Here is a 15199-nt window from a genome sequence, read left to right as displayed (position 1 = left end):
CGTTACTCTTCACGTTTTACATGTTACCCTTGGGAGATACAGTATCATCAGAAAACATGGTGTTAGCTTTCACTGTTATGCTGATGATACTCAGCTCTATATTTCTTTGCGGCCCTGCGAAACACACCAATTTGAAAAATGAATGGAATGCATAGTCGATATAAAAAACAGAGATGTTAATTATAGTACCTAAAAACTCTGCAGGTAATAACCTAGAACACTGTCTAAGACTTGATGGCTGCTCTGTCAATCTTCGTGCTATTTGATAGCAATCTTTCTTTAGAAAGCCATGTTTTTAGCATTTGTAAAAATGCACTTTTCCATCTCAAAAATATATCTAAATTACTGCCTATGATCCAATGCTTTATTGGGTGTAGAAAACACAGACTAAAGGTCTGTCTGAAACATGCAAACCCTGACAGGCAACAAGCTGGTATTTATCACTCATAAAAACACTGAAAAGACCTGTTGGACTGTACAGATTAATAGTGCTCTTTGAAAGCCACTGCTGTATCCCTCTGTAACTTACTCTACAGGGACTGGATATTAGATTAAACCTTTAACTTAAAACATATACAGTACCAATAATTATAGACAGCTGGACAAATTAAGGGATAAAGAATGCAAAAAGTACAGAGAGATGAGGGGATGAAGGGATGGATGGAGGTATGAAGATATGCACTCAGCTTTTATAGCTCCAGGCATTGTGATGTTGGTTGAGCAAAAACATTACTCATTTCACATTCCAAATTCTTAACCTGTGTCACCGTCCACCTCTCTCTCTCTCTCTCTCTCTCTCTCTCTCTCTCTCTCCCTCACTCCCTCACAGAAACTTTTCAGACAATGCCTATTTATTACATTTCTCCTCATCTTTTCAAATAAAACACTGTCTTCTGCGACAAACTTTTTTCTTTAGCATTTCATGTGTTGGTCTCGTAGGGTTCATAAAACATAAGGTAACAAATTCATAGAAATGTGTTCTTGCTCAAGGCTACGGAGCTAAGCATTAGTTTGTTCCAATAGGTAACACATAAACCAGTGATCAATGTAAAACTAAGCCATTTTGGATAAAGGACATTTGCTAAGCAACGGAAAATATACTAATATTATAATATTTATGAAAATATACACTATAAGTGATCTACTTACTCTCTTAAAAATAAAGGTTCTCTATTTGCATCTATGGTTCCATGAAGCACCTATAACATCCATTAGAAACCTTTCACTCTAAATAAAAAAAAAAAAAAGATTTTGTATTCCAGAATAAAATAAATATATACAGCAACAACAAAAATCCATCTTTTACATATCACTGTCTATGGCTGGCTTGCAGTGTTTCATCTTATCATGAGCCTGAAAATTAACTTACTTCTAATTTATCAAAGAGCTAACTGGTATTTTTATACTGTGTGTGTCTGTTTTCTATCCAGACTGAAGATGGCAGATAATCCTGTCCCCAGAGGGTAACAGACACGCTTGACCTCGCTGACCAGGCAGAACATTATTACATCACAAACACATTGTGATCACATTAACACATCCTCAGGTAGTAAATATTTAAATATCCGCAACTCAAAGAAAAATGCACTTGCATATAATACTAAAATGAAAAATGGTAAGGCTGAAAATACGCACATCGAAGCCGCTTGTTAGGTAACACACACTCTCCCCCGTTGCAGCTTCTCTGTAGGGGATGTGTGCGTGAGATGATGGCTGTGGGGAAATGAAGGCTTTAGGATTCATTATTAAACTTGTGCTGTATCATCCCTCACAGACCCCCTGCAGGTTACCACAGCAGCATATTAATCTACAGTCTTGTTGCTTCTGTGTGAAGCCAAAGTCAAATAGTAACTTGCCAAATGCTCGCTCACTCACTCACTCACTCACTCACTCATCCTTCCCTTCTGTCTGAACTCTACCTTTCTCTCCTTAACATGCCCCAAGGGTTAGAAATTCCTTTGTTGAAGCATGCGTGTATCAGTATGCGCGCTTAAATGTAGTCACTGAGGCTTAAGTTAACTGTTTTTAGACTTTGGCTTTGTACCAAATTGGCTTTTATTCACAAAGCCGCCACATGACCTGGCTGTTGTCTTGTAAACAACAAATCTCTGGTCCGTTTCACCTCCAACCTTTTTCTGTGTGCCTTTAATAAGGGCAAGTACTGATAAACAGCCATTAGACGAGGTCTGAGTTGTGGATCTGGGCAGACAGTAAAAGCACAGATTTGTTTGATAGAGCACAACTATTATTCTTATTATGTCTAAACAGAGAATGGGAGAGACGTTTGGGGCTATTACCTTTAAATGCATCAAACACGGTAATACACACATGCTTTAATGCTCAGATAATAAAGTTCTTTGTACATGTGAACATGAGTTCTGTGATGAGTTCACCTTTCTGTGAATATTCCAGAATATTTAATAAACTAACATACAAGGGGCACTTTATGAATGATGGGTGCTCCAATTATAACTTATAATTTTTTTCCCTCAATCAAAAGTAATGAAGGGTTTACAAACAATGGACAATCTCCATTAAATTGACATTGTGGACGTCAATTTAATTTAATTTAGTTTGGCTAAATTAAGTGAACTGAATTAATGAACCAATACACTAGAATTAATCTGACGTCCTTTGTTACTGGAAAGCTACACTATTACATTCTTAAAAATAAAAGTGCATCACGATGCCATAGAAGAACCTTTTTGTCTTAATGGTTCCATAAAGAACCTTTAACATCTGAAGAACCTTTCTGTTTCACAAAAGGTTCCTTGTGGCTAAAGAAGGTTCTTCAGATTACAAAAACATAAGAAAGAGATGGTTCTTTAAAGAAGTTCTTTGTAGGACCGAAAAATGGTTGTTCTACGGCATCGCTTGAAGAAACTTTTGAAGCACCTTTATTTTTTAAGAGTGAAAGTAGCTGAACTATAAGACACTCATTTGGATCATGCCAGATTCCGGAGTTCATTACTTAGGAATTGTGTTTGTGCATGTATTGTGGCACATCATGTGCAAGCTCAACAATTTGTATATATTTTGGGCGAGTGAAATTAGAATGAGGCTCAAGTTGAGAGTAGGTCAGGATCCGTCAGCTCCATGATTAGCTATTTAACTAGAGAGCAGGTGTTTGCGTGCAGAGCTCTGGACAGGTGTGCAACCACAAACACAGCAAGAGAGAAAGTGAGAGACAGAGAGAAAATCAGCTTTTTAAATTTAATTTGAAGAGTTGAATCTGTTGTCAAATGTCAGACATCATTTTTACAAATGTATTGTTTTATTTGAATATGATACATTGGTTCTTAAATAAAGAAATAGGTCAAGTTAAAAAAGAAAAAAGTAAATGCATCTGTATTTCAGGCTAAAGCTTTTAAAAGAAGCATTGTCTTAAATATCTAAGAAAAAAAGAAACTATTAAGTACTTAATTTCCCCCTTTGTATGGGTGAGGTAGTAGCAAAAATCCCCAGCATGAAAACACAAAGTGAAACATTACACTGTTAAAGCTATGACAACACAAACAAACACAGACTCCATAACCCACAGGTTGACAGAGGGTTCATTTCAGATATTTGTGCTATAAATGTTACCATTTTGGCTGTTGCAGCAAAGAAACACACTCACATTCACACACACACACACACACACACACACACACACACACACACACACACACACACATACACTCAGAAGTAGGAAACTATCTAATTTGTATTTTCACAGCCACCACTGGGGTTTCAGATATTTGCATGTGCTGACTCAGTGTGATAACTCTCTTTCTTTAGTAAAGTCTCTTTCATAGACACAGAATCAATTTCAGGAGAAAGCTTTCATAACATGCATATGTACTTCAACAAGTTCAACAAGTCAGCTGAATGGCATGTTACCGAAGGCTTGGACTTTCTTCCACTTGATTGATGTGGCCAATTTTACTGCAGTTTTCTGCCTTCCCAGAATCACCACACACACACACACACACACACACACACACAAACAAGTAGACAAGAACATGCTCACATTCACATACTTTAAATTTGAGTTTCAATTATTAAGTGATTAAATGCATGTATTGTTTAATTTGAACAGAAAATATTTATGAGTAATACTTTGTGTGTCTAAAATTTGTCCCCATACAACTGATTTTCAACATTTCCACTCATATTTGGCCTTCTTAAAAAAAAAAAATGAAATACTTTTAAATAAGAACTATAAAAATGAAACAAGAATGATTTGAACAAAATGAATATAAAATGAAGCTAAAAACAAGTATACAGTATATATAAGTACTATTATCTATTTATTTTTATTCGTAAATCTACCTGTAACAAAGGCCTCAATTGGGCATCCAGCATACCAACTTTGAACTTTTTCTGCTTTCGGCACATTCTGGAGAACAAGCACTGGTATTTGCTCTGATTGGTAATGGGCTAATAAGGGACTGGAATGGAGTTTGTCAAAGGCTTCACACACATGAAAGAGCTTACAGACTTTATAGACCAGAGAGCCTTGCTTACTAGGGAAGGAGATGTTTTCCTTTTGTTCTGGATGGGACATACTCACTTTCATTACCCTTGATGGGAAACTGAATAGAAACTACATACTCAGAAGCCCAGATGTTTGCACACACTATACGCAGCTGTAGGGAGAGGTGACGTATGGGTCATGCTGTAATGATACACGTTGTTCTGGTCGATCCCTAATGCTTGTGTTTTTGACATACTTCAACATCATGCAGCAATGTGGCAAATGAATGCAGTCTGGAATACACCAGCAAGTATACATGAAGTTGCAGAAGTTGATCAGTTTTATCTAATTCTAATAAATACATTCAGCCATTTAATGGCCATTAAATATATATATTTCTATATATAACATTTCTGATTATATAACTTTCTCTAACATTCATTAGAAGTCTATGAATCAGACTGTTTCCCAGTAGATTTCCAGTTTATCAGCATAACCCCCCCCCCCCCAATATATTTGTAATATCTTTGTTAAGCATTATAACTGTGAATGCCATAACAGATGCAAGTACTTTCTTCCTTACATATATATGACTATTCACAGATAAATGCATTCATAAGTGCTTCATACTCTCAGTATATTTTGAAGCCTTAAGTGGACTCTCAGAGCAACAGAGAGATATGAATGTACATTATAGGCAGGTAGAGAGATGAGCAGTCAGAAATGTAAGTGAGCAGACTGCCATCTCTCTTCCAACTATTAGTTTGAGTATAACTAAACCTTGCAGATCGCTAGTCCATTTCCATAAGTGTGCGATCAACACAGACCGTTCAACAGGCAACCTCCCAGTGAGGCTGGTTTATCACTGCAGAAGAAAAGAGTAGTCTGGTTCAATTCAAACCTCCACTGCTTGTGAGAAGCTGGGAAACGGATGAAACGTCTCATTCGGGTTCCTTGACAGCAGAAGAGCAATTTTCATTCTAGAAACTCTGGGACCCATGGCCAGGTATGTCCACACTTGTTTCACAAGTTCACATAATCATTTATGGAGAAGGGGTATACATATTTGGCTTGCTGTCCATGTTAAAGGGTTTGATCTGGAGACTTGACCCAAGCCCTAAAGTAGGAACTCCTATGAATTCCTTGACTGGTTTTAGACTAGTTTAACCAATCAAGAAGGAGGAGCTGGGGTGGTGGATGAATGCTGGAAGAACTGTCATACTGTAGGCTTTTTCAGGCACCAATTGGTCATATTAAATAAACATGTTCCCCCAAACTTTTGTTTGCAACAACCTGCATCACAACCTCCAAACTTCTGTCTAGTAGATGCCTTAAAATCCTCAAGCTTCCTCACTTTCCACTTTGTCTTCTCAGTTTCCTTCTTATCAATGTTTCTTGCAGGTGTAGACCTCTTCCTCACGGAGGCAGGTTTGACACTCGACGTGACAGCACCAGCGGACCTGGCAGTGGCAGGAGAGGGTGGTGAGGTGGAGGGCCGTGTTGTAGCCCCATCCACAGCACAGGCTGCTGCAGCTGGTGTCCTTTGAACATGGTCTGCCGGCCGTCCCGGGCGAGTAACGCGACGGCCTGCAAAAGCTGGGCGACTCCTCAAGAAATACCAGCTCGGTGGGTCGTGGGCGGGGACCCGTGTTGCTATGATGCCGTGGGCTTGCCAGCTCGCTCTCCCCAGTGGCGGAGTTGGTAACACTGTGCACTCGAACGGCTGTGTCATAGCGGAACTTCAGCAGGTGGCCTGTGTCTTGAAACAGGGAGAGCTGCTTCCAGCATGTTCTCACAGCACATGAACCGGAGACACCGTGACATTTACAAGTAGTCTTAAGACCACTCTTCACCGCCTGAGAGGAAAAGAAAAGACAGAGGTGAACACATGAACACAGTACGCCAAATACAACACTATGATCCTGTGAAAATGAGACAGAAACTAAGAAATCCGAGGCGACTAAGGGAGGATTCGATATGGGATGCTGAAATTTGGTCTCACTTTTTGGATTGGCTATGACCCTTTCACCAGGATATCTGGTACTGAAGAAGACTTTAAAGAGAAACAATTGATTTTTAAAGAGTTATTCACACTTCTGTGATTTTAATTTTTTTCTTGTCCGGTGATTAAATGATGAAAAAAAAATGTCCAGAGCCCAAGCCTAAAAAATTACTGTGAGTTTCACTAGAGTATACTCGAGATTCACAAGAGTATACTCAAGATTAACACACAAATCATGTGTGTTTTCACTCTTGGTGTGAACAGACCTTTTGTTAGTGATTTATTTTCATTTGTTTCATATTGCCTCGGAGTAAGATCAGTGGTTCTCAACCAAGGGGCCAAGACAAACTTCCAAGGGGGCGTCAAGATGACAATTCAACTTCAAATTATTTCTTATTTTATTTCACACCTCAACAACAGTTATTTCTTTAAGGAATCCGGATTCCTGTGGCCTCGGAAAACTGGGATAAATGAGGTTTTAAAACAATATTTTCTAGACCCTGTCATGTAAATAGTCATGTAAATTAAAATCTTAAAGCTTTGAATAGATAAATGAATATAGATTATTCTAGTTATGCCAAGCTCTAAAATGTTTAATTGTTTAGATATTATGAGTTCAAATATAATTTTTTTAATCCTACTCCTTAATTCTTAATAAAAAATTATGAACAACAAAAAAATTAATGGGGCCTTCAAATATTGGAAAAATATTAATGTTTTTAAAGAATAAAGTTTTGATACCTTTGGAGCTTTGGTGTTGCCGACTTTACATTTAAATATTTTTCTGCTTGTTTCTTGGTCGAGCATCCAGTTGTGCACATGTGTGTGCTTTTTGCCTGCTTCTTTTTTGTTGCCTTCAAATATTGGACAATTATGGGCCTTGGAGTCCAAAGCATCGAGAACCACTGGCCTAGAAATAACTATTTTACATGTTTGGGAGTGTCACTTGAATACACTGGTTTTGATTATCTTAAAATGGGGAGGGAAATGAACATAGAAGTTTGTAAAAGTGGGACAGCATGTTATCCAAAGTTGTTCAAGTAATTCAGCTTATACTAAGACTCCATAGCCCTGAGCTAAAAACATTGGGTTGACATGGTGTAGATGATGGATGCAGGGGGAATCCCTGAGCTGGCGGTCTTCCAACTCTGACCTGCACCTCTTGAAGACCACCATCCCTGATCTATGCTCAGATCAGCACATTTCCATCTTTGAACCTTCTGCTCTCTCGCTCTCTATTTTCAATTTAGAAGTATTGGCATTCTGAGTTTGGGAGTCAAATCTCATTGTTTAGTCTATCAGAAAGTGCCCAGGGTGAGATGGGGAGGTCAAATGGTCGATGGGCGTGTTCCACCCTACACAGGTATGAGCTCCCACCCCAGGGCCACCTGAGCAATACAGAGGAGAAGCAACGGAGAGAATCTGAAAGAAGGGAAAACAAGACCTCAGCCACCTTTGCTTGTTTTTGTTAACCGCCATCTGTGGCCTGAGGTGTCAACTCTGGAAAACAACAAAACCGGAGACTGATAAGATAAGATCCGAGTTTGTCCAGCTATTCTTTTCTTACTCTTTCTCTGAACCTCATAAACCTTCCCCCTTTTTCGTTCTCTCTGTCTTTCCCTGAGGCTTTCAGTTTCCTGGTAACAGAACTTTTTCGAGGGTGTTTATGAAAGTCTGGGAGAGTGGCGGCGATGGCGGCAGTGGCAGCAGTGAGACTTGTAGAGTGGGAGGCATACAGTAGGTGGAAAAAATGCTCATATATTACAGAGGCCTCTGTATAATCGCCCTCATGGGAGACCTCTAATTTTGAAGAGGGTCCTCACAGCAAGCGCTGTCATGCCTGGACCAGGGGAAGGAACACCTGGCTCCACAGAGCTGGCCAATACCTGCTCATCTACCGGCCTCACCCCACCCACTGAACTCTCCTTTGGGCTACAATAAACTATAAGACTGCACCACATCAACCAAGAGAGGATGAGAAGGTGTGAGACAGTTAACCCTTACAGATGTTCTCTTCTATGAGTTTTGGAGGAAAATGGACCCTGAACACTTTTTAAAATAAAGATAACATATTTGCATATATGGTTCCCAAGAAAATCTGCATACAACTGTAATATTCTCTGTAAAAATGTTCTTCTGGCATTGTTGCGAAAACCTCTTTTGTAACCTTATCTAACTTTGATTATATTTTTTTATGTTAATATCTTGCATCTTACCCGGATCCCGACGTTAATGTTGTGAGCATCGATTTGGGCACGCAGATCCTTGCTGACCCGTTTTTGCCCCAAGAATTTCTTGAGAAACTTAGTGCTGTATTTGAGGTTGTCCCCGCATACACCCCACTGCCAGGCCTCGCGCTGCTGTAGACCAGGAGAATCGTCGCAGGTGCAGCGCTCCATGCGCCCTGAGCTGCACGCTTTGGCCAGCGCGTGAGACAACGCTGCTGACGACACCGCGTGCAGAAAAGCCGTCTCCTTAAAGCCTAAAGAAGTGATGCACTCATGAGCAAATGTGTTAAATGTGAACATCTCTTTTTACACATTAAAAAGTATACACGTAAAAACATTCGTGCTTTTGAAAAATATGTTTTGAATCACGTAGGCTACATTGATGACGACTCACTCCAATAATATCAGTAACGTAATAAAAGATTTTATATGTTATAAATCGCCTCAGTGGGGTGACATGCTGAGTCCACATGACAAGCTAAATACTAAGCACTAATTGGAATATTAATAAAAAATAAGCATTACTTATTACAAATAATGCAAATCTCAAATAGTAGGCTACCAATTACTGATAACAAAATGGGTGAGTATAGGCATGTCCACAATAATATAAATATGGATCTTTGTTTCTATGCGTCATTTTTTCTTTTAAAATAGTACATTTCTATTACCACATTAATACATTTAAAACTCACTTCATGTAGATTTTAAACGAAAATGCTTCCCTTATCATGCCTGCAAAATGGATTTATCTTACATTTAAACACTATCATGAACTAGCTCCAACTTTTCCAAGTGTTAAGTGCAGTGTTTTGTCACGATCCTTTAAACATAATCCCTCCTTCCAACCTCCTCTTATTGTTTGTTTGCTTAGATCAGAGCTGAGACCAGGCGTGTATTTTGATCCAATTCATTATTATTTTGACTGAGTTTTTCTGTCAGATGAAAGCGCTCGATCAAGCCGCCCTTTTCCTCTGAGAACTGAGTGCTTTTCCGCGAGATAAAAATACTTCAACTGGCCCCGCGAGGCCCAACCGCACAGGGATTCCGCGCTTCCCAAGTCCCTAATTACCAGCGGACTGACCTACGCATGGCTTTCACATTCACATCCTGCACATTACGCACATGTTCGTTTGGAAGCAGGCACCACATAGAGGTTTATGCATAGTTGTTAATGCTAAAAGCATTCCCTTTCTGACAAATAAGTAGGCCTACTGACTAATTTAAGGCTACCAAACAGCAAATTATACAATTGTGTTTTGTGGTTTTTAAATTCATGTATTTTAGTGGATATATTTTATTTGAGAGAGAAATAAAAATTAACAATTCAAACAATTTCATAAACAACAGCTTATAATTTCATGACCTTGAGAGCAAGGCTAAAGTTGATGAACTGTCAACCCTATCATAGCTACATTCTAACATTTGCAAAAAAAAAAAAAAAAAAAAAAAAAAATTGGAACACCAATATATTGTGCGAATGGTCTCACAACGTACCTCGTTTTAAAAGGCTTCCACGGCCGTCCATACTACAGTTCCAGCGCTCGTTGCGGAACTGATAGCGGCACTCCAGGAGGCTGAGACGGACAGATTCCCTCAAAGTCTCCGCCAGCCCCGGTTCTCGCCGGCACAAGCGTTTTTGCCGGCGCGTCAAAGTCATCTGCTCGCATTGCTTCAGGTGCGCTTTACTGTTCGGAGGCTCGTTGGCAAATGGACTGGCCAGAAAAACCATGGGCTCGCGACCTGTAAGGCTAAAGACAACATGCACAATACAGTCACTGAAACTCTTTACATTTAAACCATTCAATTATTTTTTCAGCGGGGGGTTCATTTTGATTTGTTTACAAACTCCATCCATACATTTATACACTAAAATAGACCTTCAAGACCTTTTAGAACATCACATAAAGTGTAAAACGTTTTCATCATAATGTTATGAAACATCTTTGTTTCATTTTAACTTGTCACAATTATTTATCTAACCCCAATTTCCAAGAGTTTAAACTTTGGCTCTAAAGTTATTGTATTTGAAAACTTAAGGCAGCAAATTAACTTTTTTTTCTAGAATGCACGAGTGATGGCACATGTACTTTGAATATGTTTAAATACCTTATTTGAATAGTCGTGTTTGAATAGAGAATGCACCAAACTGCACGTGCTCTTTCCTCAGTCACTCAGTATGCTATCGAGCGCCCTTGGCTTTTTAAAACGCTACTGTGGCTCTTAACAAACTTAAGCACTCTTAAATAAATCCCATTGCACTGTGTTTTTACGTGTTTATAGGATTCTTATTATAAAAACCATCGGGCAACTTCCTATTAACGTAAGCCAGAAAGATCTTAATTATCAGGTAGTGCGAGGGTAAGGACGCGGTGCCAAACCATCAGAAAACATCTGGATCTATACACTGCACTGCGCTCAACTGCGATAATCGAAACAACAACTATATATATCATTATATATCAAACTTTCATTATATATATATATATATATATATATATATATATATATATATATATATATATATATATATATATATATGATAATGGTGTTACTTGCAGCTACTTGTAGCAAAAAGTCTAAGCTTGCACATTCAAAAAACTTTAGATCTTTTTAAAATACCACCTTCAACAAATAATTATTTATTATTGCCTCATTTGATTGTTACAGACAAAATGCAACGTAGGTTTTAAACTTGATTAAACATACAAGATATGCGTAATTGCGCATGGGATATCTAACATCACCAAATATCTCCACCTGTTGCCGCAATCTAAAATGATTATATTCAGTGTAAAATACAGCAATAACGCACTTAGAGGCTATTTCAATTAATTCCGAAATGACAGAGGACAAAAAAAGTCTTTGCTGACCCGAAATAGGCTGCTGCGTGGGAGAGAAGGATGCAGAGGGCAAAAAGTCGCAGGGGACAGGCAGTCCTCGGAAGCCCGGTGCACATGATGACGGGTCGACGCTGCTCTTCATTGCGCTATCTGTCCGTGTTGAAATCCCTGCTGTGCTGGACAGCTCAACTTCTTAAAGGGGCAGAAACTCCTTTCAGCCCTTGGGGAGGCGCGGTCCCGAGAGGGGTGAGGTGCGTCAGATTATTGAATCATCAGTCCATTTATCCCTAAATATTAGCAGGTGCGTTTACCTTCTGAAGGGCTCATGTTTACTTAGGGGTGATTCAGACAACTTTCCTTTTCTTTCTAATCTGGATTATTGTGAATTATTTTATGGATTAATTATCTGATATATTTTCCTCCGGTTTCACAGATATTTTAAAGCTAGTCCCAGATTAAAATGCATGTTTGAGCTGTCTCAACTGAAAATATATATAAAAAATGGCAGTTAATGTTCGGTCTCAAGATGCACACATGTAACGTTTTCCTCTGAGGCATTTTTATGTTAATTTAAACAAGACCTCGTCCTGTTTTAAAATAATCCGTTTGCATTTTCTATAGGTCCCAGATGGACCGTCCCACACCTAACACATTTAATATCACACTTAACACATTTAACAATGACAAATGCTGGAACTCAACACAGTTTTTTATTTAAGCTTTGAATATTTAAATTCAAAACACTTAACACACATTTTTACCATTAAAAGTTTAATTCATAATTCATTCACCTTCTAGAGTTCACTTCCGAAATTTTCAGTCTGTTTAATACATATGATGTATAATGTTCGACAGCGTATTCTCGGTCCATATAGACATATACTGATATCGGTTGGCATTGTTGCCTTAACTTTTTCTCATGGCTTGTGTGATGTTGCATTGTAATCGGACTTTTTCATTCACGTGCGTTTATTATGTGTGACGTCACACCGTTGCACTGGAGCGGTAAATACCAATTAAATAAAACAAAATAAAACAAAAGAAAACAGGAGAAACAGAATCAAACCAAAGAGATACGATAATCTCAGCAAAGATTTCAAGAAAAGTAATTTATATAAATTGATTAACACATTTGATTAACACTGGTCCATACAACCTGAGGCATTGCTGCCTCCAAAACATTTGGATATTTACAATATAAAAACTTATATGATTAACTTACACTTGATTATATATTCTGTTTTGTCTACCATTGGTTTGCACACATCATTTGCACAATTGCAAGTAATTACCTCATGTGAGTCACTACCACTAGCCAAAACCTGTTTGTTCAACATTTAGTTTTTGTACTTAATTTGGCTGTCAAAGTACTGATAACAAGGAGACAATCAAAACACATTTATGAAAATGGCATTGTAAATACTTTATTCCTAATGCAACAGTGGATTAAACAGCAGTTTTAACATGCATAATAGAAGAGGTGACAAGCTTGATAAACCATCAGCATACTGTTTTCTTAAGTGGACACAGAGTATGTACAAAGAAAGTTGAATAAATTAAAAAAGAGAAGATTTTATGCTTCTGACAAATATTTCTGATGACCCTTTTTACATGGATACTTAGATGTGCTAGATGATCTGTCAAATACTTAATAGTGCAATGGTGCTTGGTGCATTTGGTTTGACACACACTTTAATTATGAAATGAAAATGTACAGAAATGTATTTTTCAGAATTATAAGACGTAAAAAAAAATAGTTTCGCCCTTGGAAAATGTATTTAGTACTATTTAGTATAGTGGTATTTAGCAGTAGAAAATCTCTTACTTACCATTATGAAAATGTTTGACATAAAACACACATAAATGGAGGAATATTGGCAAAAGTGATGGTTTTGCATATAACCGCTGTTAAACAGGCCATCCGGTGCTTCTTGGTTATTTCCGCTACATGCTGTCCATAGTTTTTCATCTAAGTGGGAGATCTAAACTATCTTCGTGGTGAGTGTGATTTAATATTGCAGATTTTCACATACCAGAACGTACCATTTTATAATTAATTCATAATATATAATTATTATATAATTTTTTTCCATACAAACTGTCTTGGTATCTTTTTTATTGGCATCAAAAATAAATAATTGAATAAACATGGAAATAATTCAGAATTTGAATGTCATCATCACTAAGTTGCTATAAGTCTTATTCAGTATATACTGAGTGTCTTTTTACTCTTGTTTAATTCTAACACCTTGTTTACAAACTGTGGCTCCATTCTCATTTCCTCAGCATCATTAACACTCTGGCGTCTTTGATGCTGAAGTCGTCACTAAGCACAAGATATAATGAGCTAATCATGGCTGATCTTTCATCTCAGTTCCTCTTGCCTCCATCAGTGATTGACCAACAGGGCTCCACATTTCCCTTATGATGTCACCTTCTTTGTCTAAGACCACCACCTTTATGACGGAGGTGTGCCAGGTGCACTTCATGCTTGTGGTAACCAGTCCAAACAACTCTGCTTCTGAAATGCGAACAGTGTGGGTGAATATAAAGTTTAAGAGGTGGCACATTCATCTTTCTATCATTAGTGTTGGATTCTTGAATAAAGATTAATTAGTTTAGTTTAAAATAGTTTTGAGGTCTTTGAAATGATACAGCAGATAACACTTAAACTGATACTAAATTTAAGAATGTTATGCATATCATTATTAAAATAAGTGTATCTTGTTGACAGCAAAACCTTGCATACCTGACTCTAGATCAGTGCCACTGTTGGTTGATGAACTTATATTATTTTAGGAAGTTAATTCTTGAGAACTTTGTTTCTCACACTCCTCAAAAAAAAAAAAAAAAAAAAAAAAAAAAAATTATGTTGTGTTGATATGTTTTTAAAATGGAATTATCATTCCAACAATTGGCTCATTTATGTATTTTTTAGGTCTGAACTCGAAAAGGCCCAATTTGGTCATATTTCTTTGTCACTGCTGTTTGGTGTTTCTTGAAAGAAGCTTCAGCCTAAAAATAGAATTAGCTTAATTTAATGGCAGATTCTCCAGGTACCCAGCTTTTATGTGAACAGTCCACTGCTTACACATCCGAGTATAATTTCAAATAAATAAATCAACAACAAAAAGAGTAGCTTTCAGATCTTCGGTGAATAGCCAGTCGTTGTGGCTTCAGTGGACTGGCAATTGCTTGGTTTTGTCTTATCTGCAGCACCCTCTGCTGACTGGACTTTATCTCCACACGTGGTAAGAATTGTTAGTACCCATGGTAAATATGAACAAAGAATTGTTAATCATGTTGATCTTTTATTTAAAAAATAAAAAAAATCAATTGCAAAATCACAACAATCACAAAATTATAGACACCCAAAAATTCTTATGAATAAAATATCTGTGAGGTATATTCCCATTCATATTTCAGCAGCATCGTGAACACACTCACAACAGACCCGGAAGAGAAGACAATGCTGAATAAAGTCGTAGTTTTATTTACTTTTATGTATATTGGAACGACACCAGGGTGAGTCGTTAATGACACAATTTTCATTTTTGGCTGAAATAACCCTTTAATGTTGTGGGTCTATATTTCTGCTGGAGGTCCTCGACATCTTATTTAAATGCATGGCATCATTAATTCTATCAAAAACCAACGGGTACAAAAT

The 15199-nt window shown here is 37.7% G+C and overlaps 1 protein-coding gene across 1 annotated transcript; it reads right to left on the bottom strand.

Annotated features, from left to right (window-relative positions):
• Positions 1-3211: 3211 nt before the first annotated feature.
• LOC113046960 (protein Wnt-9b-like) lies at positions 3212-11792 on the bottom strand. The gene is made up of 4 exons (XM_026208135.1): positions 11563-11792; positions 10187-10440; positions 8678-8943; positions 3212-6315 (listed from the first exon to the last, which is right to left on the bottom strand). The coding sequence occupies exons 1-4, from the start codon at positions 11646-11648 to the stop codon at positions 5845-5847; spliced, it is 1077 nt and encodes a 358-aa protein (XP_026063920.1). The 5' UTR covers positions 11649-11792; the 3' UTR covers positions 3212-5844.
• Positions 11793-15199: the final 3407 nt, after the last annotated feature.

Source organism: Carassius auratus, chromosome 3, assembly GCF_003368295.1.
Source record: "Carassius auratus strain Wakin chromosome 3, ASM336829v1, whole genome shotgun sequence".
NCBI classification, from domain to species: Eukaryota; Metazoa; Chordata; class Actinopteri; order Cypriniformes; family Cyprinidae; genus Carassius; species Carassius auratus.
Note: the sequence above shows the minus strand (reverse complement) of the source record. Positions and strands in the feature narration are given on the sequence as shown.